The sequence below is a fragment of the Phasianus colchicus genome, chromosome 8, assembly GCF_987193195.1.
Source record: "Phasianus colchicus chromosome 8, bPhaCol1.hap1.1, whole genome shotgun sequence".
Lineage (NCBI taxonomy): Eukaryota > Metazoa > Chordata > Aves > Galliformes > Phasianidae > Phasianus > Phasianus colchicus.
The window spans coordinates 24,348,985-24,374,909 of record NC_143443.1 but is presented as its reverse complement, the minus strand read 5'-3'; the positions used below and the strand labels follow the sequence as shown (position 1 = coordinate 24,374,909).

Here is a 25,925-nt window from a genome sequence, read left to right as displayed (position 1 = left end):
GAGTTTCCAGTGTTGCACATGATATTGCTAGTTAGATAAAGATTTGTTCAGCTGGGACATGCCTCAGAGGGCACCTGGCAGATCCCTTCTACCCCACAGTGCAGGACAAGCAGGGTTTGACCATTTACCCCAGTACAAATCCTGGAGGGCGGGATGGCTGCTGCTGGGGGGGCAGTGGATGGAACACAGAACTGCCCCATCCCAGGAATTAGCTTCTGTCTCAGATAAGTGGGAAAGAAATTGTTAATAAGTAAATTATGGGCCACAGGACATAGTTCCATGTTCTGATTCCTAGTCACTGCTACCTCATCTCATGGCTGATCTGCCCGGATTCTAGTTTGGATCTCATGGTATTTTACAGCAATGAGAGGTTATTCAAAATAGCACTGAATTCAGAATCAGTGCTGGGAGCTGAGAGCAAAAGATTTGTTGCTTCACTTCAGGATTCATGAACCAGTGGCACTTCAACCCAGAAAACAGAGAGATCTGTCATGTTCCAGGCCAGAAATACCCCAGAATCAGTGTGCATTTCAGAAAATTAATTTCTCTTTTAGCCAAATTAGTAAGTCTTCTATAATCAGCTGACTGTATGGAATTATTTAAATTCATTCATTATGTCTCTTCACTTTTATGAACTTAGAATGTGGAAAAAGATACTGAAAATACCACACACACCCTCTTTGGAGGTGTACAAGGTGAATTAAAAGTTAATGGCTGGATTGAGAATTGGAAAGGAGTTACATAAAAGGAACAAGGAGAAATTGGCTGGTTTTGCGTGAGCTGGTCTGAACAACATCCAAATTTGTAAATAAACTGGACTGCAAAATTTATTCTCTGTTCAAAGGTTGCTCTGTTTCATAGTGTGTTACTTCTGTACTCAGGGTGCCTTGACACCATTTAAATAATGCACAATGCACTTTTCAATGCCTGTAAGGGAATGGTCTTCCCTTATTTTTTCCATAAGTACTTAATATCTAATTCTGGTCACCTTAGAAAGTCATTCAGAATGATGAGGGGTGTTTTTGTGCAAGTAGATAGGCATGCATTTGAGGTCAGTATGATTTTTTTATTTGCCTTTTTAATAGTGGCGCTGGTTTCCTTTGTTTCCTTCTCAGAATGAACCAAGCACTGGCACTGAGACAATCTCTCACATTGTCTTGAAGTTAAGGTCTTTTTTTTTATTATTTCATACCCACAGTATCAAAAAAGGCATTGCCATTCACTCATGGGATGCTCACAATCATTGAAGCATAGAATGGCTTAGGTTGGAAGGGATCTTAAAGATTGAGTTCCAACTTCCCTGACAACTTTCCCTACCAAATCAGGGCCCAGAGCCCCATCCAACCCAGCCTTGGGCACCTCCAGGGATGGAGCATCCACTGCTCTCTGGTGAGCAGAGCCAGCACCTCACCTCCCTCTGAGTAAAGAATTTCTTCCTAACATCTAACCTGAATCTTCCCTCTTTTAGTTTAAAGCCATTCCCCCTTGTCCTATCACTATCTGCCCACGTACAGTTGGTCCCCTTCTGCTTTTAAGCTTCCTTCAAGAACTGGATGGCTGCAATGAGGTTCTCTTCTCCAAATTAAACAAGTCCAACTCCCTCAACTTTTCTTCACAGGAGAGACACTCCAGCCCTCTGAGCAGCTTTGTGGTCCTTCTCTGGACTCAGGTCTGATACTCCCAAGGTTGGGATATTCAGGAAATGCTCTTGATGCTGCTTTACAGATGTCTCCTAATTTAGCTTGTAATCTCCCAGAGGGCAGAAAAGAGTGGGACTTGTTATCGAAATTGAATATGTGAAATAAGTTATGTTCATTACCTTGAAAGTAACCCTGGTATTGGAAAGGTTTTATCTTTGGGAAGTTGTCTCTATTTTTCTGGCATGCCCATGAATGTTAATTTAAAATCTTTTAATGAATCTGAACAGTTATACTGGGCAAGACAAGATCAAGACATCTTTTTTTCTTTTATGTTTTAGTCTAAGAATCCTACAATATGTTGTAAATCTGCCTAATGCTTGTAGGTAATCAGGGAAGATAAGTCTGGTTTTAGTAGTTGCCAATCAAGCAAATTTACGAGATGCACGTACTAGATATGTTTTGGAGTCTTACAGTGTCTAAAAAAGCTCAGTTCAAAGGACACCGATTAGAAAAAATTCCTGGAGTTCATGAACTCGCAGCTCTTACATGCTGTTATTTATGTCTCTGACAAGTAAATTAAAAAAAACAATGACATGAAAGATATTTTCATGTGCCGCCTTGTAGATACAGGCAGAAAACAATTCCAGGGTATATGAAATTGGTGCCTTATAGGGAATGACATTTTAGTACCCTGGAAAGACATTTGATGTTGCAAGACAGTTAACTGAGAACATACTGCTGCAGCAGATTTGGGAAATGGCTGTTTTCATCTTGCTGATCTAACTGAAAGAAAGGGAATGAGGGGAGGCAAGGCTACAGTCACCAGATGAAGAAGGTGGAGTTCAAACTGTGGGCTTGTTCTTCTCTTCCCACATGCGTAGTAAGTTTTTGCCTCTCCTGGAAAAATTATTTACAATTCTTAGGGCCATATGTACAGCAGATGACTAAAAAGTCAGGAGAGATCTACCACTAAAAGGGGATATAAAACTAGCTAGGGCAGTAGGGTATTTAGCAGTGCAAAGTACGTACAGATGCAACAGCCATCTGCTGTCTATGCACACTACTGTCTTAATCTTTCAGGTCCCACTTCCCTTGGAGCAGGAGGAGCAAGACCAAAAGGTCCAAGCAGCACTTTACTAAAAAGCCAGATGAGTAAGCAGAAGTGCTAGACACCATAAGAACAGCACTAGAAAGGAACAAAAAATTGTATAACACCAAGTATCTGGCACGCTCTCCTTTGTACTGGGAACTTGGAGATATCACAGGGCCTGGGCCATGTCTGGAAATGCTTGCAACTCATTTCTTGCTTTGTTCATTTAGAGCCTTGAAAATTTCAAAAATGCCTTTGGCAGCTGGGAATTCCCTGGAAGAGGCTCCAGCGTGTGGGCTGGTGCCAACTATGTGCCAGGATGGCTGTGGGGAATCCGTGGCAGTGATACCACGACACAGGGCATGTCATGGGGACAGAAACATAGGGTGGCCTAAGGTCTGGGACAGCTGGTGGCAAAGTGGGAATCTGAGAGGAGGCTGCATGGCCCTGTATCCTTGGCTTGGCCATGAGACTACAGTAGTTGGGGGCTCTTCCGCTCTGCCCTCTTGGTGGCTCCCCAGGGCTCCTCCAAGACATGGAGAAATGGGAGAAAAAGTACTTTGGTCTTTTCGTTGTCTTTTTGTTGTCTTTCTGCTGCTTGTCTGGCAAAAGGGAGTAAAGTGGTGATCCACTAGCAATCTAGAGCCTCTGGCAGGGAAATTAAAGGAATCATAGAATCATTAAGATTGGAAGGATCACTAAGATCATCTAGTCCAACCATTAACCCATCACCACCACACCCCTAACCCATGTCCTTCAGTACCACATCTCCACATCTCTTGAACACCTCAAGGGATGGAGACTCTACAACCTCTTTGGGCAGCCTGTGCCAATACCTCACCACTCTTGGAAAAGAAATTTTTCCTGAAATCAAGCCTGAACTTCCCTTGGTGCAACTTGAGGCCATTCGCTCTCGTCTTGTCTAGTCTTAGTTTGAGATCCTTTACTTCAGGGACTCATCAGTTTGGGGGTAGCTTAGCAGTGCTGTAAGCAAAGCAACAGCAGCCCTGTAACACCTACCACCACTGGCAATATGCTGTAGGCTGCCCTGCATGCACTTTGCAATGGCTTCTATCCTGCTGCCATCTGCCCCTGGCGTGAGCCTGTTCCTGGGGCTGGCTGGCTGGATCAGGCCACCAAACTTTTGGGCTCCTGTTGCTCCACTGCTTCCTAGGGGAGCTTGTGTGGTAACCAGTTTTACATCCCTCTCATCTCTAAACTTGTGATGAGGTGACTCACTGTCACTGAATGCATGCTCAGTTTTATTAGATAGCCATCAACAAGTTTCTTGTGCTTGCTGTTAAAGAATTGCATGTTTCTTTCATTGCACATCTTCTGGAAATAATGTAAACAGCTTAGACAGGAAGTTCAATACCATTTACAAAAGAAAAAATACATTAATAATTCCTTAGGTTGCCTCTGGTCAACTGCTGGATGAGGCATATGGGAGAATTAGGAATGATGAAGTATTCACCCATATTGCTGGTTTCCGCTGCATTGAAATCAGAGAGGCTGAAGGCACTGCAGCATTTATAACTGATTTCCTAAGCAGTGTAAAAAATGGAGTTGAGGGCCCTTTTCTTGTAATTCACATGTGCAGTAAAAATCACTTAGCTAACATAAATCAGGATGAAATTGCTTTTAAAGGCTCTCAAAACATTTCTGAAAGAGACAGGATGAGGAAACCATTTTGCCACTGCAGAGGATGTCCCCACGATGAGTCCTAGTAAAGCTTGATCAAAGAGCCTTATTGGCTTTTCATTATAGCCCTGTTATGTGTAGTTGAAATTCGGGAGTGGTTTCAACAGAACAGGCACAGAAATATGCACAGAGGGCAGATTTAAGCAGGAATCTAGAGCATCAAAGTATGTGATTAAGGACAATTTAATGTGCTGAGTAATGCAGCATGATTTGGATGTAATTTATCCTAATCCAGTCTGATCTTTTACAGGAGAATATATTATAAGGCCACAATTAGGTGAGACCAGGGCCCCATCTGGCCTCTTGTCTCCAGCAGTGGCTCATAGCCAATACAAGAAACAAAGAAAACACAGAGTGAGCTTCCCTTGTGTATCCTCCCTGCTTCTGGCAGGGAGCAGTTATGGGACTTCTTGGGTCAGAGCATCCAGAGCATGGAACACAATGGCCACCATTTATTTCTTCCTGAATTTATCTCATTGCTCTTTGGACCCATGCCTAGTTTTGGTGATAACAGCATGTAATGCCAGTGAGTACCATGATTCATCTGTGCCATATGCAGAAGTTCTTCTTTTTAATTTAAACTGGTGGCTTGTTAATTCTGCAGGTATTTTTGGGAGGGAGAATATTTTCTCTCTCTGTGGGTCAGTCATGGCTTTAAATTTTCAAGCACAATTCCTGCTCATTTGCATATTTTCTGCTCGAGAATCTTTATCTGTTTATTCTTTTTCTCTAAGGAGGCTAATCCAATTTGAGGGCAAATCATATTTTTCAAGGAGATCAAGAAGCACCAAACAGTTCTCTGGGGAAACATTTTTTTTCTCCCCTTCTACACCTCCATCACCAGTGTGCTCCCAGTATTCCTCCTGGTATGGTAATTCAGTGTCCTTTTCAAACAACTTACATTTGGGCCTCAGATAGAAGCCTGGAGATCTCTAACTCTGCACATTCTCTTCCCTTCCTTCCCTTGCTCCTTTTCCAGGAGTTCCCTTGATTTGGAAGGGACCTTTAAAGGCCATCTGGTCCAACTCCCCTGCACTGAACAGGGACACCTACAGCTCCATCAGGTGCTCAGAGCTCCATCCAGCCTGACCTTGGCTGTCTCTAGGGACAGGGAATCCACTACAAAGGATCTCTGCCTCTTATAATTGCCATTAGGGCCGCAGTTTAGGAGCCTCAATGGATCATATGGTTGCCAACTAGAGGTTGGACCCAGCTCTCCTAATAGAATACGAACAGCCCACCCTCAAATGAGGAATTGCTTGGAAGACATGACATAAAAGTTCAAAGCCCATGCTATCTTCTTAAGCTCTTAGCCAGATCAGTGTGATATATGTAAGAGCTCATTAGCCTGACCAGTTTGTAAGCTACATGTGAATTTATGGTTCTACTATTCAGTACTTAATTAGAAACTGATACTAGTTGCATCTTTTAAATATATACCGTATGCACATGTATATTTGTATAGCAAAATCCCAAAGTGAAGAGCACGACTGGAAAAGCTGCACATGAAAGTGATTAGTTTTTATTGCCTCATTTTTATCACTCAGCATTTATGCTATAAATACTATAATAAAGTGACACATGTTTGGTCATTGGAAGGCAGAGATAGATTTGGCCTCCCCACAGGGGACAGCCAAGGTCAGTTTATAGGAGGCGAAGAGCACCTCAACCCAGAGTTCTTGCTAAGGCAAATACATTTTCCTGTCCTGCAGAGAAATTTGCAATCTGAAGGGATAAACAGGGTAAAGCAAAACCAGATGAGGATGTGACTCTTAGGCAAGATCTTGTTTTTATCCTTCTTTCCAGGAAGAAGCCTGCTTTAAACACTCGTGCTGTCTTTTTCAAGGCCACCAAAGCCTCTCAATGGAGGATCACATGGAGTTAGCTCATTGCCCCAGTGTCCCACAGCTTCCAAGTTGCGTTAAGCCATCTCCCCCTGGTGCCAAAGCGGCCTGGCTTTGCTGTCAGATCAGCATGCTCGCTATCTCACAGCCTGGTGAAATGCTGAATGTACAATTTCAGAGCCCTGTCTTCTTCCAGGAGAATAATTTCATCATAATAAAGAGTAATTGTGAAAAATTGAAAAGGCTAATTCTGCATTTCATCAGCTCAAGCCAAATATTGAAGATGTGCGCTGAAGCCAAACGATCAGCTTCACCACTGAGGAATGTTGGGACACGAATCCGTGACATTTCCCAATCACTTGGGATTGGGTGGGATGCCTTGAACCCATCTCTCTTGGGTGTATCCCCTTTATACACCCAAAAGAAAAGCAAGCTGCCCCTTGAGTACTGTGGGTCTGCGTGAGGCTGGAAGGTACGTGTGGAACATAGAATCATAGAATGGCTTAGGTTGGAGGAGACCTTAAAGGTCATCTAGTTCCAGCCCCCTCCTTTGGGCAGGGTTGCCAACCACCAGATCAGGGCCCAGGATTCCATCCCACCTGGCCTTGAACACCTCCAGGGATGGAGCATCCACAGCCTCTCTGGGCAGCCTCACCCTGTACCAGGGCCTCACCACCCTCTGAGTAAAGAATTTCTTCCTAACATCTAGCCTAAATCTCCCCTCTTTTAGCCATTAAAGCCATTCCCATTTGTTCTATTACTGTTAGACCTTGTAAAAATTCAGTCCCCCTCCTTGTAAGATCACTTCAAGCACTGAAAGGCCACCATGGGATGCTGTTTGTCTCAGAACTGTCTGCTGGTGGCACCTCCCACCTGGTGGCAGAGTTCAAGCTCTCCTCTGTCAGGTAATCTTCAGGCTCATGCACATCTCCTTTGGGATATAAATTCATGGATTTGTGCAGGGAGCATTGCTGGAGAGGAGTCAGTGCCCATCTCCTTCCAACCATGGCTTTTTTGTGCAAGTTAAGGTTACCTGGGCAGGGAAGATCTCATCTGCACATATGGAAGGGTTTCCAGTGCTGCACTTGGAGTTTCCAAAGGAGAACTTGGATTGATTTTTGTTTTGTTGGCTTGAAAGAAGTTGTTGGAAGGTAGCACTAAGTGAGGACCTCCAACTGGGTCCTGGTGGGCCACACTGGGCTGCTGGTGTTCTATGGTGCTGAGAAAATCACTGCAGTCTAACCAGAAACATATAATATATGAAGCTGTCCTGGTTGTCTGTGCCAGTGCTACAGCCACACTGTGCAAGCAACAGGAAAGTGGCAGGAAGGGCAAAACTCTCTTTTGTAGTGTCTTCTGTCTCTTAAGGAGCTGATTGCACAACATTGGCTTACCCTTCTCAGCAGCAAGCAGAGACTGCTTCCAGCAAGCAAGAAACACTCATTTTCAAAGCTAGGTCGACAGTTTTCCTTCTTGCCCCCCAACTCCCATTTGCCCCCGGCAAGGAATTTTGAAATCTCAGGGCTGCCACAATGGGTGCCTTTCTGACATGGCTGAAAAGCTCGACCTCTGTTCAGAAAGGACAGATTCATGTTCGAGAGGGTTCCACAATGCAACTTTTTATATCAGGAAATGAACAGAATATTTTCTGAATAAGAAAAAAAAGGCTTCATCTGTTTATTTGGCTTGGGGAAGAGATCAGCTGTGCTTTTATGATTGCTGGCATGCTGGAGGAGAAAAATGTATAGCTGTGTGCTTGAGTTTGTGTTCCTGATGCATAGCATATAGAGCTAATTTTGTTTAAATGTGTCGCGTGGGGCTCGGAGCTCAGGGAATGGAGATCCCCTAATGCACATGGTTAAACTTTTGCACTTCTAGCATCACGGATCTGAGCGTTAACCCTGCACACTCCGTGTCGCTCCTGTCTTTGCACTGTGTTAGCATGTTTGGGAGGTCCTCCAGCTTGGTAACAGCCAAGGCACCAGTATTGGTTCTCGGTCACGCCTGATTTTGGGCTTGTCTCAAACTGAAGATGTCAGTCTGGCAGTTGAGTGAAATCAGGAGAATTTCAAGAGAATATTTTTAAGGTTCGAATTTCTGTATGTGTAAAGAGCAGTAGCAAAGTATTTTGGAATTGGTTTACTTTGAAAACACTGTCCCAGAATCTGATAGCGGTGTTAAGAAAAACAGTTGCTGAGAAAGGCAGCAGTCCTCATTACTGACTGCAAACCATATGGATGTTGGGTGGGAGAGCACAGACTCCCTAGCTAAAACATTTCTGTGCTTTTAATCTGCCTGGCAAATCATTGGTGATTAAATTATAATCTGAGTTGTTTGTTTGAAATGTCATACATCTCCACCACAACCTCTCTGCACCACCGGAGAGTTTTAGGAATTAAGGAGCATGGGAACGTAAACGCCTACAATGTATTTAAACATGAGTTAGTTAAAGCCAACAAATACAGAAATATTTTAACTTATGTATTAAAATGCTCCAGAGGATACAGATTAACCTCTATTACTCAGAGTTTGTCACTGTCTCATCTCTTTTGGACAGCAAACTCTGAGAAGCGGACAGCAGGAAGATTTACTTTCCCTTCAGCTTCTGTCTCGCCTGATGACATGTCTGTGGCTCCCCTGGCTGTGTTGCTCCCTGAGCTCTGGCAGCTCCCCCTGCTTTGCAGGCACTGCTTTCTCTCACAGTCGAGAATCTCTTGTCTGAAGTCTCTGCTAGATGAATTGAAGCCAAGCCTTGCTTGCATGCAGAGGCCCTGGGCTTCAAGGTGATGTATTGCGGTGGGACGAATCCCATGGGGTAAGCTTGCTTGGGTCTGCTGTCCTGTGGTGAAAGGGAGAAGCCTTGAATAGAACCTTCACACTCCAGGAGTAGCAGGGAAGGGATTTCCCAATGCAGTCCATCACCTCCAAAGGGGCAGCTGTTTAGGACAAAGTTGCAACCCTGCAGCCCCACTGCTGTCACAGTGCTGCTCTGCAAACTTTTCTGGGCTTCTGCATGGAAAGCTCTGAATCTCCTTGGGGATGCAGAAGAAACCCTCCAGGCCACATACAAATCAAACTGAATTAGAAATACTGCTAAAGAGATTGACTCAGTCCATTACAGACATGCGTGTGCACAGTCAGTCTTCTCTTCCATGTGAAACAGTTCCTGGGCTTTTCTTGAACGAATGTCAGGGTGCTCCTCATTTATTAAGCAACTTTCCAATTGTGTCACTACATCTTTGTGTCTCTCTCTCTATATTTAGATAGATTAAAACACCCACACATCATTGTTTTTATCATGAACTCTCACTGACTGCAGCAGCAAAGTTAGCCCCTAAATAAAGGATGCACCAAAACACTTTTCTGTAATGTTATTAATATAACCACCTCAATTAAAGTAGATTGCAAGTGGCAAACAAATTTATTTATATAACATATATAAATACATTATTTATAACATATTTTGGTCTTTCACAATATCCTTGACCAACTGTGGGTATCTTAGTATGACAGCAAGGCAGTCAGCTCTGTGGCAGTACGTGTTCCTCCTTTCACATTTGTTGGTAGAAGCCAAAAGAGTAGCATTATCCTGGTGTAACACTGATGAAAAAGAAGATCCAGCCTCTCTCTCCTTGTCAATAAAAGCAAGAAGAGTGTATTCAGTCTTTGTGATGTACTTGGCACCAGCGATATTTTAATATCATTAGCAGCGGGAAATGCTTTCCTTGCCAGTAATGTTCAGTGTCAAATAAAGGTGATACCCCATGGGAAGACTTTAGACAAATTTGCTATATTCTAATTAAAAAAAAACAGCTAGAAATACACCATTTTTTGTGAAAGGCATTTGTTCAAGTGTGGAGTGATGTTGGTTAATGAAGAAGGGCCCTGCTTGGTGCCATTCTTAGTTCCACCCGCTGCTTTCACTGCTTTTCTTGTAGACAGAGCATAAAGTGGAATTAGGATGGTGGTGTCTGCTCTCACACAGAAATAAAGTCAGAATGGAAATATGTGTGTATGTATAAAGATAAAAAGAAAAGAAAAAGGAAGGAGCCAGATCTTAAAGGAAAGTGAGCTTCTCCGTATAGCTGCAATGACCTTGTACCTTCACTTAGAAGGGTTCTTCTTTCTGCAAGGCCAGGCTTCTAGTCTGTTGTAAGGGCTAGCAGGGTGCCTGGTGCAGCCCATATTGCAGGAGATCAGAATTTCTGCAGCCCATATTGCAGGAGATCAGAATTTCTGCTTTGAAGTTGTTACGGTTAAGAGAAACCATTAAAGAATTTCCTTTATTGTGTTGGACATAATCTGATACTTCAACCTCACAATAATGTTCCTCTGGAAATAGTGAGGCTAAGAGGTATTCATCTATAGACAGTTGCTTGAGAGGAAAGACATCAATGAATCACTGAATAATAGGGCATAAGCAATAAATATGTAGCTAGGCATGGCTCCTTGCTGCTGCTATTGCTGCTACTTCCTTAATTAGCAGAAAAGAGAAGAGTGTTTACAAGGAGTAATTTACCCAGCCAGAGAAATTATTTGCTATGCTATGTTGGCTTTCTATTTCAGCAGTGATATTTTTCCCATCCTTGGTGTGAGAAACAAGTTTTGGCTTTCAGAGATTCACTGAGGAAATGTGGATTTTATTTTAAGCTCCATTTTATTTGATACTGCTTTGTCCAGACTTTGTTTGAAACATGGATGTACAAAGCCCTACGAGACAGGGAGACATGGGGTTCAGGGACTCACAAGTCAGAATGTGATAAAACATGACTTGAAAATGTAGAGAAAGAATGAAAACTTGTCCTTGTTCCCACCTTCATTTTGGTCTACACATAAATTTTGAGAAGAAATAATAAATTTTGAGACACTAGAGAAGAATAAAACACTGTAGTACATAAAAGGACATCCTGAATGCAATGCAGGAACCTGTGGGATCGATATGCAGATGACCCAGAGGGGAGGACCAGTGTGCATTGGCTGAGTGTGGGGCAGCAAGACAGAGTTTGTATCCGTGGCATAAGCCAAGAGAAACAGTGATGGGATTTGTTGGGTCAAAGCTCCTGGCTCTCTTGAGCAATTATGCCTCTGTTGGCACCATGTTTGCCATTGACCAGAACTGTGGTGTCACATCTTGTGGAGTACAGCGCTTCGTGATGGCAGTAGTAGTGGTGTGGGATGTGCCTGCCCACCACAGGGCTCATGGAACTCAATTTTAGGGCAAGTGTGCTGTCATAAATGATGTGCTTTTGCTATGGAAGAAATGCCAGCTGGATGAGGAATAGGAGAGGAACAAAGATAAGCATGGAAAGGGTCTTCATAGAGAAAGAGGAAAACAGTTTCAAAATTTTGCCTTTTTAAATCTCTGCCTTCATGAAATTGTATGGGTGAGTCATCCTTTAGAATTAAAAGAAAAAGCCTCATTTAAAAGCTTCCTCTCACACAAGCCCTGAGAAACAGCTTGAGATTGGGCTGCAAGATGTGGGAGGACATCTGGGATGGAGGGCTGAATTCTGAGCATTCTATGGTGGTTGCTGCTGGAGCAGAACGAGGGCACAGGCAAACCATCTTCTTGCACTGTGCTTTCCAGACCTGAGTACTGACTTTGGCTTGATGTGGTGGGATGCTGGGAACATTTTTATCTGTTTTTGGTTGCTTGCTAACTCTAACCATCTATCAACAGCCCATTTCTAGTCGTGTGAATAGGATGATATATACAAGTGGCAGGCATGGGTTGGCTAGGAATGAAAAAGTGGCCATGCCTCTCTTATAGGGACCATCACAGGGTGTTCTGGTGTGCTGGTGAGAGCAGAGTTGGGGCTAGTGATTGCATTCCAGCTCATTCTGAGGGGTCTCTGTTTTGGGCACTGTATAGCAAGCATTACTTCTGGTTATATAATATCACTTCTGCAGAAGAAGCAACAGCAGTAGCATCTTCATGTCAAACATAAGGCATGGCTGAGAAAACCCTTTAATTGAAATAGGAACTGGAAAATCCAAAGAGGGTCCAAAAAACTCCCTAGGAGTTATTACTCACCAGGAGCAAATCCTACATGTTCCAGGCATGGAGGCTATGGGCACTGTGCCTGCACAGTAATGCCCCTTCTGCCCCATCTGCACATGGATGGGGCTCAGGGCACCAAGGGGAAGTGCAGCCACCGCAAAGTGTTTCTGTCCTCACTTCTGCTGATCCCAGATCAGTTCTTGCAGCTGTGTTCTGTAGTTTCAGCCCACTACTTGCAGCAGCTTTCTGAGATTTCAGCTGTTCTGTAGCGAGCAGAGGGTCCTTAAACCACTGTGGGAAAGTCAGGGTGCATCCCCCATCCCAGCAGAAAGAAGGGGCAAAGTTTGGGGCGTTCGGGTATTTTTCAGGTTCGGGTGTTTGTTTCAGGGATGCCCGGAAGGGGTCTGGAGGTTATGCACCAATTAATGGGAGGAGGGGACGGCGCGCAGTGCCAGCCCAGCCCACAGCAGCCGCACCCCTACAGCAAGCAGTTAACGTTCCCTCTCCTCTCCAGGGGAACGGCAGGGGTTAATCCAGTAGCCATGCATTTAATAGCTCGATTTAAAGGGGAAAAAGTGACACCCTTCTCCCCTGCCTTGCTGCCGAAGGATGGTTGGCTCTGTCTCAGTGATCACATGCTCCCCCAGCCCTCGGTGCTGCAGAAGCCCAGCTGCTGCCGATGAGCAGCCGGTTCTGCTCAGGACCTGCCCCAGCCCCAGCCCTTACCCGTCAATGCCTTGCAGCCCTGAGCTCCTCTTTAAAGGGGGGAGCGGGCAGAATGAGCCCTTGAGCCTATGGGTGGAAATTTGGGACGCATCCATTCTCTCACTGTTTCCAGCCCTAACCATGTCTATTTGTTGTTGTCTTTTTTTCAGGGACTATGGATCTTCAAAGAGAAAATCAGGTAAGATACTGAGCTTTTTTTCTGCATGATTATAGAGGGGACTGGGTTTTTTTTTTTCCTCCTTTTTAAACCTTCCCTTGCGTTGCATGAAATTACATAGCATTTTAACTTTTCATTGCTGAAACCTGCTGTAGCCAGGCATCAAATTCTTTCTGCTCCACTGAAGAGGAGAAGAAACTCATCTTACATAGTATTGCAATTAAAATGTTGGTGTTTATAGAGCTCTTTCTCTAGTCTAAGAGGCTAATGAGGGTACATTTCTTTTTACTTTTTTTCTTAAGTCTATCTCTACCTAAGTCAAGATGTAGTTTAAGAGTTGGAGGTCTTTTTTGAGGGGAGAGGAAGAGGATGCTTTTCTATTTGGTCTGAATCTTACTTTTGCCTTACCAAAAGGATCTGTTGAAGCTTTCAATGCAAAATGTTCTCACTGCCTGTTTCTGGGTTGGGTTGACTAAAAGGCCATGGCTCCTTATTTTGTTTTTAAGTCCTGAATTCAAATATCCTATAAAATCCTGATCTGAAACTACATAAAACCAATTTTTCCCGTTTCCTTATAGCTCTTAGTGATTTATACAGATATGTTTTCAACAGGGACACGTGATTATGGGCCTCTGCATTTGGCTGTTCTGAGTTGGATGTGATAGGGCTTCTTTCCCTTTTTTTCCTCTCCTAAGCAGTACTGAGCACCTGCAACTCTCATTGACTTTGTTTGTAGCCTTGAGTGCTCTGAATCACATCCAGGCCATTCAAAGAGGCCCCTCAAACCCTCTGCAACCCCTGGAATACTCTGGCCTGTGTGCAGGGGAGGGGAGGATTTTTCCCTCTTGTATTTTGAGATGATGATAAAGAAATGCTGATATTGCTGAATCTCAGGGAAAGATGAATGTAACTTATTGAACTTAATGAATGTCACTGCCTAGATTGGTTTGTTAATTATGAGAGCTTTTATGCAGTCCTGTAATAAGCTAAGTGGTACACTAATGCAGAGCTGTTACTTGACCCTGCCATCCTGTGCATTTATGACTGCTCCCTTTGCAGGCTGGTGCTTGTGGTGCTCTCCTCCTGAATTCCTTTAGATTTACCATAAGTGCAGGTGGGTGATGGTAATCAGAGGCAGGTGTAGCACTGGGTGCAGACACTGGACACTGGAGAACATTTAAGTTCCTTGTTTCCTACAGAGCTTCTTTCTGGGTTGCACTTGTAGGCAGGTCCATCCACAGAGATGTGGTTGCACTTCTAGCATGTATTATTAAATAAACTTTGCACTGTTTGTTCAAATTGGACAGTGAATTAAAGGGACAGAAACATTTTCTCTAGAGGGGCAGGCTGTAAAGGTGTGAGAGAGCGTGCAGAAGGCAGAGCTGAGGGCAGAAGATCCTGGCTCACAGCGCCCTGTGCAGAGCACTGGGATTTTAAAGGCCACATGAAGACTGCTGAAATGTGTTGAAGTCTCTGGGGCAACCTGATTTAGCACTGACCTAGAACAGCATGAGGAAACTGAGTGCTTTGGGGTCTGTGCACAAGTTGATGTGCACAGGAGCTGCAATGTTGCTCTTGTAAGATATGTGAGGGATTGCTTTGGAAGGATGAGAAGCTGCTGCTTCTCCATTCCGGCAGCTCTGGAGCTGATATATTGTGATACTGAGGGAAGAAGGACTAAGTTGAATCAATACAGCTGGGATGCTGTCTGTTCCCCTTGAGACATCCCAAACAGTATGCTCATCAATCTGCAGGGCTGAGCTTCCCTGCTCTGCTCTCCCACCCTCATGTGCTGCTGGGTCTTGTTTGGGGAGTTTCTTCTTCTCTGCCCCTCGGTGGCTGACTGCACAGCCAGGGCTTGGATGCAGTGGGGTTTAGGGATGCTCTTTCTCCACTTACAGTGTAAGAGGAATGTGAAGCAGCAGTCTGACCAAAGTGAGTTATATAAAGGGACTCTGTTCTCAACCATCTTCTTGCTTGTCTTTAGAGTGGTGGGGGAAGGCTTCATTCTGCTTGGAGCTTGATGTCGTGGGAGTGTGCATACAACAAGCCAAAGAATATGCCAAGAGAGTTGGTGGTTACAGCCTCTAACAAAGAGCAGCTTTATGACACTGGGTCTAGTAATGTGGTGAATGAACACAGTTTCCGAGGCTGTGTTGTGAAGAGCCTTTAAAGATAACTAATAACTTTGAAATGCAGCTTCCTCTGTAGGTGCAAACACTACTCAATCTTAAATGGTACAAATAGACACTTGAATGCCCATGTCTCCCAATAGATCAGACCTGAGAATACCTTTTTTTGACCAAGGATATGCTGGGAAGAGACTAGAGCTGTGAGCAGCAGGAATCTCACAGCTGCTCCATCTTAGGCAGGCAGGGCGTGAGTGTGACTGATGGCAGAAACATTTGGGAAATGCCTCTGATAGCCACTGTCGCCCCTATCCTGACCTCTGCCTTGCCAATGAGTGCATTTCTAGCTAGTGTCCTGTACTGAGCCCTTAAAGCAGGGAGAAACTGGGGAAGTTCAGAGTTTAATAGGAGTTAGGGAAGCATTTATCACTGCAGCTGATAGCAGTTGTAAACATCTGGGGGCATTCTGAACAAAGTGTAGCAGCACGGCCCTGACTTAGCTAAACAGAAGAGTTTTGTGCTGATCTGCGGCATCTCTGTATGCCAGCCTTGATCCAGGGCTTCCTCTTGTGCAAAGTGCTGTATGAACACAGCCCTTTCCTTGGCTATGATCTAATTATAAATGCTTTAAACTGCAGTCAGCTTGGAGTTCTGCTGAAGCTGCTGGGCTCTGTGTAGGCATGGCTATTTGCTATGGCCTGAGCAGCCACGTGGGCTGTTGCTTTGGATCTGTGGGGCTTTATGTGATACGCTGCAGAGCTGCCTTCTTATTTTCAGTCAATTGAATTGTTGCTCTAGGTCCATCCCTCAGTGATGAGGAGGCCTCAGTACAACTGTGAGGAGTGGTTAAGGCTGACATGTTCTGCATACCCACAGCAAGTGATCTCGTCTGGGTTCATCCAAAGTCCCTCTGTAGCAAAAAGGGAAGGGATTACTTTTCAGTCTGATTTGTTGTTGCCATTAACCAAATGAACGGCAACTCATTTGTCACTCAAAATAGGCATTACTTCTGTGCAAGCATCCAATGTGTGGTTTTCTCTCCTCAAATCAAAATAAGGGCAGAATTGCTCCAAGTCTGGTAATGGATATTTGCATGGTACATTACAAACCACAAATTAGGTTAATCCACTCTCCAAACCCTACCAGCTACCATCTGTGCATGGTGAAGTAATTAACCCTTGAGACATCTGCCAGTCCTGATGTGGCTTGTGAAACCAGTTTCAGGATGTTTATCCTCAAAGGTGTTCCTGTCTCCCTTAGATTATTGCTGGCTACACCAGGATTTATACTCCTGGAGTATGATGATCTGGCCCTCTTCCCTTGCTGAGAATTTTTCTTTGGTAGTTCACTGCCAAAGTTGTTGTCAGATCTCTGGTCATAAAGTTGGAGTAAACAGCTGGAACCAGGCATTTGGTGGTAATTAGGAAGGTGACATGGCTTCCACAGGTTTTCCACACTCAATCTTCGTACTCCTCTATTACTGAGAGAGTTCCCCTTGCTTACAGATAGTGAAAGATGCTGCTTCACCTTAGCTTTCAGTGCTGAGGAATCTTTCTGCCACCTGCCTAGTAGGCAGTCAAGCCCTTGTGCCTGCTTCAGTGTTTGCTTGCAAAAGCCCTTCTGGCCACCCCCCTTCTGAAAGCATAACAAACCCCACTGCTTGCTCACTCCCCCTGCCCTGGCTGCCCTGGCCCCAAGCTGCTGCTTGGTAGCTTTCTCTTACTCCCTGCTCTTGTGAGGTAGGATGTCCCTACAGCGAGGGGAAATAAACTTGAAGTTTATGGCTCCATCAGCACTGCAGTGTCTCCTTTCCCTAATTGATCAGATCCTGTCTGCATTGAGCTGGCCGTGCTCTGGCTGAGCCTGCCAGCTGTAGTCTGTTTAAACAGCCCCTGTAATTGAGCACTCAGAGCAATAGCTTAGCAGCTTGCTCCAAGCCAGTGGTGCCTCGGTGGGGCTGTTGATGAAGCTTGGCTTCCTCGGCAGGGAGAAGCATCCTTCAGCACTGTTCCCACATTCAGTTATTGGACAAGCAGAATACTGCAGCGCCCAGACAGCAATCTGCTTCTTTTCCCTTCTGTAGCCCAAAATGAGGAAGGATGTAAGTAAAAACTTTAGTGTCTGTTTGAAGCCACTCAGACTGTCTTTTTATTGACATCTCTTTAATATTCCTTCAATGGGAGGATTAAGTAGAGCTGAGAGTTACAACAGCTACGGAAGTGGGGCCTCCAGGGGAAAGACAAGCAGATTGCTGTAGCAGTACTGCAGCCCTTATGGCCTGTCACGTTGTGGGGCTGCTCCTTGGGCTGCAAGCAGGACTTGGTTCTTTACTCTCATTTCTTCTCGCTAAGGAAAACTTGCTTGTGCACTGAGGGCACATGTTCTGTCAGCTTTAGGGAGATGCCTTAATTGCTGTTTGTTTGAGTTATCAGGGACGGCTTTTGTCCACTTTCTTTGTAATTATGAAGAGAAATGGCTGAACTCTTGGCTTTTTTTTTTTCTGGGTTTACAGCTGAGCTATGCTCATCCCTCCAGAGCTTTGCTTCTTTGCTTCTGTCACACCACACATCCAGCCTGCCCTTACAGTTCCATGGCATGTCTTGCATGCTTTTTTATTTTTGTAAATGAGTTTTATTTTCTTAACTTCAGTTTGAACTGCTTCCTTTGAGGTAATACAGAGAAAATAAGTGGTGTGTGCTAGCCCTTCTGTACTTAATCATTCAGCAGGGTTGCAAATGTGTGAGCCATTAGCTGGATCAGCATAGCTGGAGCTTTTTTGTCTGTCCCTAGAGTTGACCCAAGAGGTAGAACTTAATCTTTTATATGTCACTTCTGAAGGCCCCAGTCTGTGAGCATGGTACTAAAGATGTCAAAAAATACATCCAGTGGAGTGGTAAATCATGTTGTGAGGCAACACTCTCTCCTGTGGTGGTAACTGCAGCAGATGTCTTGTGGCTACCAGCGCTGAGTGTGTAGGCAGTGAGGCAGGCAGTTGGTTACTGCTGGATGAATCCAAGCCCAGGCGATAGCTCAGCAAACCTACAGTGTGGTTTTCAACCCAAATGTTAGAGTCATTCTACTCTCATTGTTCACCTCTAGCTCTGTGTCCCCAAACTCCCTCTTGAAGAGCTTAAGCTAGGGAGGCATTTGTTTGTTTTTTAAGATGGTGAATGGGGATCTAAGTTTGTCCAAGCCCATGGCGGGGTCCCAGCAACATCATAAAGCATGTAGCTTGGCATTGGTGTCCTAATCCTTGCAAAAGATCTGTGCTGTGACATGGTCCCTGCAGATAAAGACACGTGCTCTTGTGTGTGTGCTGATGAATCACACGTGCATGCTGTTTCTTGCATTGCTGTCTGCAGTCAGTCAGTGCGGCAGCAGCCATGGTGGAGCAGCTCTGTTGCTGTTCCCCTGCTGATAGGTATGGCTGGAGCAGGTGGCTTGTCTGCTGCTCTTCTGCACCCTCACAAATACTGGCAGGATTGCTCTTGATCAAACCTGGGACCTCTTCTCCCATCACACGATTAACCTTCCTGGCTCTATGTACTAATTATCATGTGGAATTTAAAAACAGCAGATTCTGGCAGAACATCTTGGTTCTCACATAGTGTTTTTCTTTCCTTTTTTTTTTTTTTAAAGGAGGATAAAGGGATTTAGTAATAAAAGATAGAGTAAGCAGAAGCATAGCAACAAAGGTCCAAACAAAGCTTAGTTTGTAATTACTGGGTATGTACTTCCTGAGTCTAAGCCTAGTAGTAAATGGTCTTAATGTGCATCCCCAGTTCATTTCTTGATGGTGGAGTTCCCTCTTCTCATGATGAATAACTTTAGAATTTGCTGAACTGTAACTGCTGTTCAGGTTTACTGGCTTTTACTTAATGTAATAATTCCCAAAACGGCTTACTTTCTTTCCTGTTTTTTTTTTTATTTCATTTTATTTTTAACTAGTTTGTGAGCTAACATGTAGCTGAAGCAATGTGTTAGCTCTTGCTTGCTAACACTTGCTCTTTCCCAAAGCAAGGCTGCTGCTCTCTACTCAGAGGGCTCCAAGGAAGAGCTTTGGCTATGCCAGGCATCCTTCATCACATCACAGCACATATGATGCTGTTCTGCATTGCTGGGCAACGTGTGACCCTGCTCAGCCTAATCCCCTCTCCAATTCTGTAGTATTCTGGCAGAAGGAAACTGATCTCTCCATTTGGTCTTCTTGTGCACCACATTTTTGAAGTCACTATTTAAATCAAAATGCTTTGGACTTATGCCTGCAGCTTCTGAAGAGAAGAGCACATAGATAGGAACTCTTATTCTTTCTGCACTACTTTGCTTTTCTGCTGACGAGCTGTGTAGCCTGCTGGATGTCTGGGCCTGCTGTCCTTTTATGGATGGCCCATATACTGAGGGTGGAAGATGGGGTAAGAGAAGAACAGTTGTTTGTGCCTTGTGTGGTTTGGCTGTGTGGCTTTTAAATTGAAGTGTGGGGACAGAGCACAGGATTGGGGAGAAGAATGTTTTGCTCTCTGAGCTTCCCAGTTCAGGGCAGAGCTGGGCTGCAAGGATGAGGTGTGGTCTGCATGGACAGCCTGAACCCTCTGAGTGCCTCTTGGGGTGGAATGGCTCTTCTGGTTTTAGGGAGCTCCATCTGCTCCTGTCCTGCCTCCCTCCTCTGTCTGTCAAGTGGCAGATGGTGTTAGCACTGCTTGCGTGGGTTTTTCTTCTCTCAGACCGGGGATGTGTGCTGTCAGGCTTTGGTTTTGGCACATGAAGTAAGGCAGGTGAGATGCACACTTGAGCTGCAGTGCAAGCCAATGGGCCTTGGTATTGGTAGGGATGTAAGTGTGGGGCCTGACTGCCTGAGGGGCAGAGCTTGGGGTGACTTCACCTCAGGTTGACGTGACTTTCACTGTTATGTTTGGGCTAGCTACATGACATGCAAAATCCACTCTGGATGAAGTGGCTCTTCTCCTGGAAATGGCCAAAAGCATTGCTTCAAGATGCTCAGCAGGGCTTGTAACGTGTGCAGCTCATCCTGCTGCCAGTTCAGGCAGGCTGCCTGGCCAGGTCCATTTTGCAGTGTGCTCTGCTTGGCAGCAGGGCTGCTCTGCAGCAGGGGCTGACTCTGGCTGGGGGCTCTCTGGGATCTCCTACAGAACTGTATGTGCAAGGATCACAGCAGTCATGGGGGAAGTGGTCTTTGCTTGGTGTGTGGAGAGACTTAATGCAAACTATGGCTGCCAATATAAGAACTGCACAGCCTTGTATACTTCTGGGTTCACAAGTGGAATTAGGATGGGCTTTTGCAGAAGTAAACAGAGTAGAAAATTGGAACTTGTTTTTCTGTAAGCGGGTGCTTTTTAGGAAGGGTGAGGGGCTGTATGAGGCTGCTGGAGTGCAGCTGGTGAGCGCAGGGCTGTGCTGCGCACAGAGCAGGCGGTCCTCTCATCCTGCAGCTCAGGAAAGGACTCTCTGGTTGTGGATTTCTTCCCTGTAGGAGCGAGTTATCCAGATGATGAATTTCTGAAGCATGCTCGAGTCACGTGAGAGCCAGATGGGAACATTTTCCAAGCAGCGTGTGTGGGTCCAGCGTGCGCCAGGCAGCTCTGCTTACGTGGCAAGTGGGAGCAGGCTGACGTTGGTCTGCAGCATTGAGCTGGGCAGGCAAGGAGCCTGGCTGCAGCCTGGCCCTCTGCCCCCCTGCACACAGCCCCTCTTCTTGAGGCATCTGCACTGCACAAGCTGCTTGGGGAGGAGGGAAGGAAGGAGGGCTGAGCCTGGAGAGCTGGACTGAAATTAAAGGTCTTATTTACTGCCTGCTGTCAAATCATCTTATTCCTGCATTTCAGCTAAATTTGCATATTGAGAGATATCACAGGTTATCAACTAATCAAGTATTTGTTAAGTGTAGCTCTTTAAGGTACTGTCTCATCTCACAGATAATGTGTAAAGTAGAGGTGAAGATCTGCTTCAGGTATGTAGGAAAGTCATCCTGTAGGAATGAGAGATTTACTTCAGACTAAGACTTCTTGCATTCTAGAGAAAGAAAAACTTAAATTTCTATATTCATTCAAATACTATCTATATAAAAAAAAAAAGCTTGCTTTGAACACACTGCATCAATGTCCTGCAGTCATAAGAACAAGGGAAGCTTATTTAAGCCACTGTGAGAAGGGACAGGGTGGTTACCAGACCCATCCTGGATTTGGGCACAAATATTGGTTTTGTTGTAAGTCCCTCTGGGGCCCGCAGGGAGAAACATCAATGGCACAATTAAACAATGTGCCTTGAGCAGTGGTGATTGAAATAATAGATCAAAACACTTGTAGCCTTTCTGTGCCATTCTCCTGTTTCTCTGGCTGTTGTTTTTTGCCTAATTGAATGAGTTAATTGTGTGAGCCACAGATGTTTGAAAATGGTACCAACTCAGGCTGAGGTTTATCTGCTTTTTTTTTTCTTTCCAAGCTATTTTATGCTTGTGACCAATGCAGAGTCAGTGTTAAAAGTAGTACTTCTATTCTTCAGAATGTTATTGCCTTCTTGTTTAACTAGTGTCAGGCCCCAGACAGAGGAGAAGGGGATGATGGAGAGAAATCTGGCAACAGGCTGACAGGAATCACCAATGGATTGTGAGGGATCAGAAGTTTCAAGGAGATTCAAGTGTATGGGGAAACAGTGAACATAGTGCTCTGGCTGTAGATGGAAAAGCAGGAACAAACCCTATGGTTTTGGGGGGTCCTCACTGAATTTCCTGCTCCTGGTGGTGGAGATGGTGGCCTGGCATGGAGGAGGAAGTTGTCCCCTGTTTCCTTTCTGCCCTGCCAACCAAGCTTGGGGACAAGTGAAACCCCAGCAAGCAGCTCCGGAGGAGTCAGGACTGAGCCTGGCCCTCTGTGGTTCCTTACCTGCTCTGGGCAGCAAGGTCCTGCCTGAGTGTCTAGGGCAACAGTAGGGCACTAGCATTTATACCAATCTCTTGGTGTGCTTGACCTCCAAAATCAGGATTGAAATGAAGGCTAACTTCAATTTCCGTTCTGCCCTACGTGGGGAACATCACAGTGAGCAAGGCTCTAGGCCAGTTTGAAGAATTGGACAACTTCTAAGAAATAGCCCACTCTAACTCTTTCTTGCTGATTTGTCAAATACCACTAATGAATTCACAACACCCCTGCTCGTCTCTTAATGCCTTTTGCTTGATGGAGAAGAAAAAGCATTGACTTTCCCCCAGCTCCAGTTTGGGGAATCTCTGCCAGCTACTGGACCACCAGTGGAGTTCTCTGAAGTGGAGTGCAGCACTGATTGTTGACTACTCAGGAAGTCAGTGTAATTTGAGTTCACTGTAAGACTGAATTGCTTACTCTTTTCATCCTTCCAAGAAAGGAAGGGTGAATGCCTGTGAAGTGAATCTGCAAAATGCTCAGCTGCAACCTCACCACTGCAGTCTGTGGTTAATTGAGCTCTTCTTCATGAGGGGCAATAATGTCCTATGGAGCTGATCCATTTTGGGAAGGGGCAGTCACTTTCAGATGTCAGAATCTCATCAGCACAGCAACTTGTCCTTATATTTGTTTTTCCAGTATTTTATGCTGCACCTTAGAGCTGCACACCTTTTCAGAGATTTCAGTATTCCCAGATGATGTTTGATGTAGGGCTTCAAGGAAGGCAACTTCTATAGAACAGGTCATACCATGTAATTAAACTTTTACACGCCAAAGCAAGATAGCTACATCCAAGTCCTACATGGGAAATGTCCTTGGCCCAGGATATCTCCATGCATAGCTGAGGACCTAGGTTGGTGCAAGGGCTACACGGTCAGAGCTATACCCATGCTGAGCCTTAGGACGAGTATGATCCAATTAACCTCTGGGAATTACTGCACCAATGTTACTGGGCAATATTTACCTTAACAAGATAGAAAGCAATACGTGTAGTAGTTTAAAGAAAACTGATAGCCCCAACTGCATGCAACCTGTGAATTTTTTAGTTGTGTGTTGCTTCTGGCCTATACAGTAGTATTAAATAGGGGATGCTATCGTCAATGTCAAACTGAATGTTTTGACAGTTAAACATCTTGCTGGTGGGGGGGAAAAAAAAAAAGGAATCCAATATCAATAACTGCTGCTGAGAGAGCTGTGGAGGAGAAGCTGCTTTGCACCTGCTGGACCAGGACTTGGATGTGCAAGATTGATGTGAACCGTGGAGGTGGCAGCTCCTGGGTTGTGGTAGCACTGAGCTTGTGCGTTCAGCTTCGGACTGACTCTGGCTTTTGTGGGTTTTCCTGAAGTCCTCTCTGCTCTAGCTGCATACAAGACAAATAGCCTGCTACTAAAAGAGGATGAGTGGGGCTGTATCACAAGAGTAAAGCGTTAGTCCCCAGCAGTCTGGCGCCTATTCTCTTGCCAGTAGTGGGAGGAGCAGCAAACAAACTGGTCTCAGTGGCAGCAGAAAAGCTTCTGGTGAAATCTAAATGCAGTCATCTGTTTCTTGTGTTTAGTTCACCACGGCAACTGGCTTAATGAAGTCTTCAAAGCCTTTCCCCCCTCTAATTCCTTCCTTTCCTCCCCATCTGAGGCTCCATCTGACCCATCCCCAGGTCCCCACCTCAGTGGGGGCAGCTCCAAAGGGATGGGGTCCAGTGGTCACTGCCAAAGCCTGCAGTGCTGCTATTTCTGGGTGGTGTGGTGGCTCCAAGGACAGCCTCAGTACTCTGCACAGCGCCTTGGCTCCTGGCTGAGCTGTAATTTATGAACCCACATTTCTTTGGAGCTTTTAAAAATAATTCCGAGCGGAGGGGTTTGTTCTGGCTCCAGCTGAAGCTGACAGTGAGGACCGTGGGGGTTGGTGTTAGGAGCAGAATCGAAATGCTGTTACCTTAGGAGTGGCTTGCTTTGAGCAGGCAGTTTTAATTTCCCTTCCAAATACTGAGATTTCCCCCCCATCCTCCCCCCCCCCCCCCAAGTCATCTGAGACCAGCCGGCGCTTGGCTGTGCAGCAGAGGGGGAGGGGAGAGGCAGGAAGCGAGGGTTTGTTCGTTTACCGTTACCAATCCCATTGGAAACCAGCTCCAAGCCCCGTGTAGAATTCCAGAGAAACTCCTGAAGGGGAAACCCGGGGCCGTTCAAAGTTTGTGTGTTGCTGGCATGGGTGCAGCACACATCTGGGGCCCTTGACCTCCTCCCTGTGCCCTAGATCCCCCCACGGCTCTTCGTTTGAGCTCTTTGTGAAGTGGAATCCATCACTAATGTCTGATATTTTTATTATTTGTAGGAGGAACTCTTAGAAGCTGGTAGCAATTAGAGCTTAAACGTCTTGGAATAAAAAAAAAAAAATCCCCAAGAAGGAAGTTTAATGCTAAGCAGATGTGCAGGAGCAGCTGAAGTATGCTAGCTGCCTTCTGCTTCAGGAGCAGCCCCATCTCCATCTCACTGCTGTCAGGCTGGGGCAGCTGAGAAGTGCTGCAGCTTGTGTGCTACTCCTCAGGCTGGGGGGCTGCCTCAGGATCAGTGAGGTTGTTCCCCAGTTACTGCTTCAGATTGCCTTCTTACTCTGATTTAGATAGATAATGATTTTGACAAGGGAAGAAAACCACTTTTGTTTTCTCTTGAAATAGATAGGAGCTAGCATTTTTATGCTGTTGAGGCACGTTGTTATGAGAGAACACATAGGTGTCTGTAGATGAGGTTGCTGTGAATCTGGGGCTAAACTCCCTCCCTCTCTTCTTGGACAGGCAGATCCAGGGAAGCCCTAAGCTTGTGTGAAGCACAGTTTATTCTTTCTGTTTTTAATTGGTGGCTGTTTCAGCATTTTGCTTCTGGCTTGTACTGGGGCAAACTGTAATCTTCCTGGTTGTTTCTACATTACATCTGCATTATTTATCACTGCAATATTCAGGTTCTTCTGTCTGGAAAAAGATCTGACAGCTGACTGACGTTCATAATCCCCTTCCTGAATGCAGTGGAAGTTTATTCAAAAGCTCATAGACAAGTTGCTGACAACAGCTCCTTCACACCCTTTCCCGTTTGTGCCCTGAGTCTGTAATAGAAACATGCTGCATATTCCCTCTGTAAGCTAGAGCATGAATTACTCTGCCAGATGATTTCCTGTTGCACTTTACCAGTGTAGAGCCCTTTTTTTAATGGTAATCCAAAATAAATTATTGTAAGTTATCATGGTGTATTTTGTATTGGATTGTGACAGTGCAGAGCATGGGTTTGGGGGCTAGATGGTTGCAGTTTTCAGATATTTTTTTCTAGTGGTCACTACTGAGGATTTATTGACAAACAAAGGCCAAATGTAGCTGACCTCCAGTATTGCTCTAACATGATGAAGATTGGGGGCCTGTTATAAAGGAAAAATTAAAAAACTTTGCTATTCCTGTAGTGCTGAGGAAATGCAGCAAAGTATTTCTTGGAGCTCTGGTTTCCAGTGGGAATGTCTGAAAGCTCTTTTTCTTTCCTTATATTCTAACTGAGAAATCACAAGCACATATGTACTAGGAGTCTTTAGCTGGTTACTTGGGTTTTTTTGCTGCATTAATGATACTCTGAGGGTCAAAAGACAGTAGCAAGTCAAATAAGCAAGGGTGCCAGTATGCACTGATCCTCTCTCCCAGTAACTGCAGCATGCATCTTCCCTGCTGTTAAACT

At 45.0% G+C, this 25,925-nt stretch overlaps 1 protein-coding gene across 4 annotated transcripts in view; it reads left to right on the top strand.

Annotated features, from left to right (window-relative positions):
• The window catches only part of SH3PXD2A (SH3 and PX domains 2A), a 229,417-nt gene that overhangs the window by 131,492 nt on the left and 72,000 nt on the right, over positions 1–25,925 (top strand). For all 4 annotated transcript variants that reach the window (XM_090145459.1, XM_090145460.1, XM_090145458.1 and 1 more), the window contains one exon: positions 13,152–13,180. In XM_090145459.1, the coding sequence (XP_090001585.1) occupies positions 13,152–13,180 (29 nt within the window). The remainder of the gene's footprint in view (positions 1–13,151; positions 13,181–25,925) is intronic.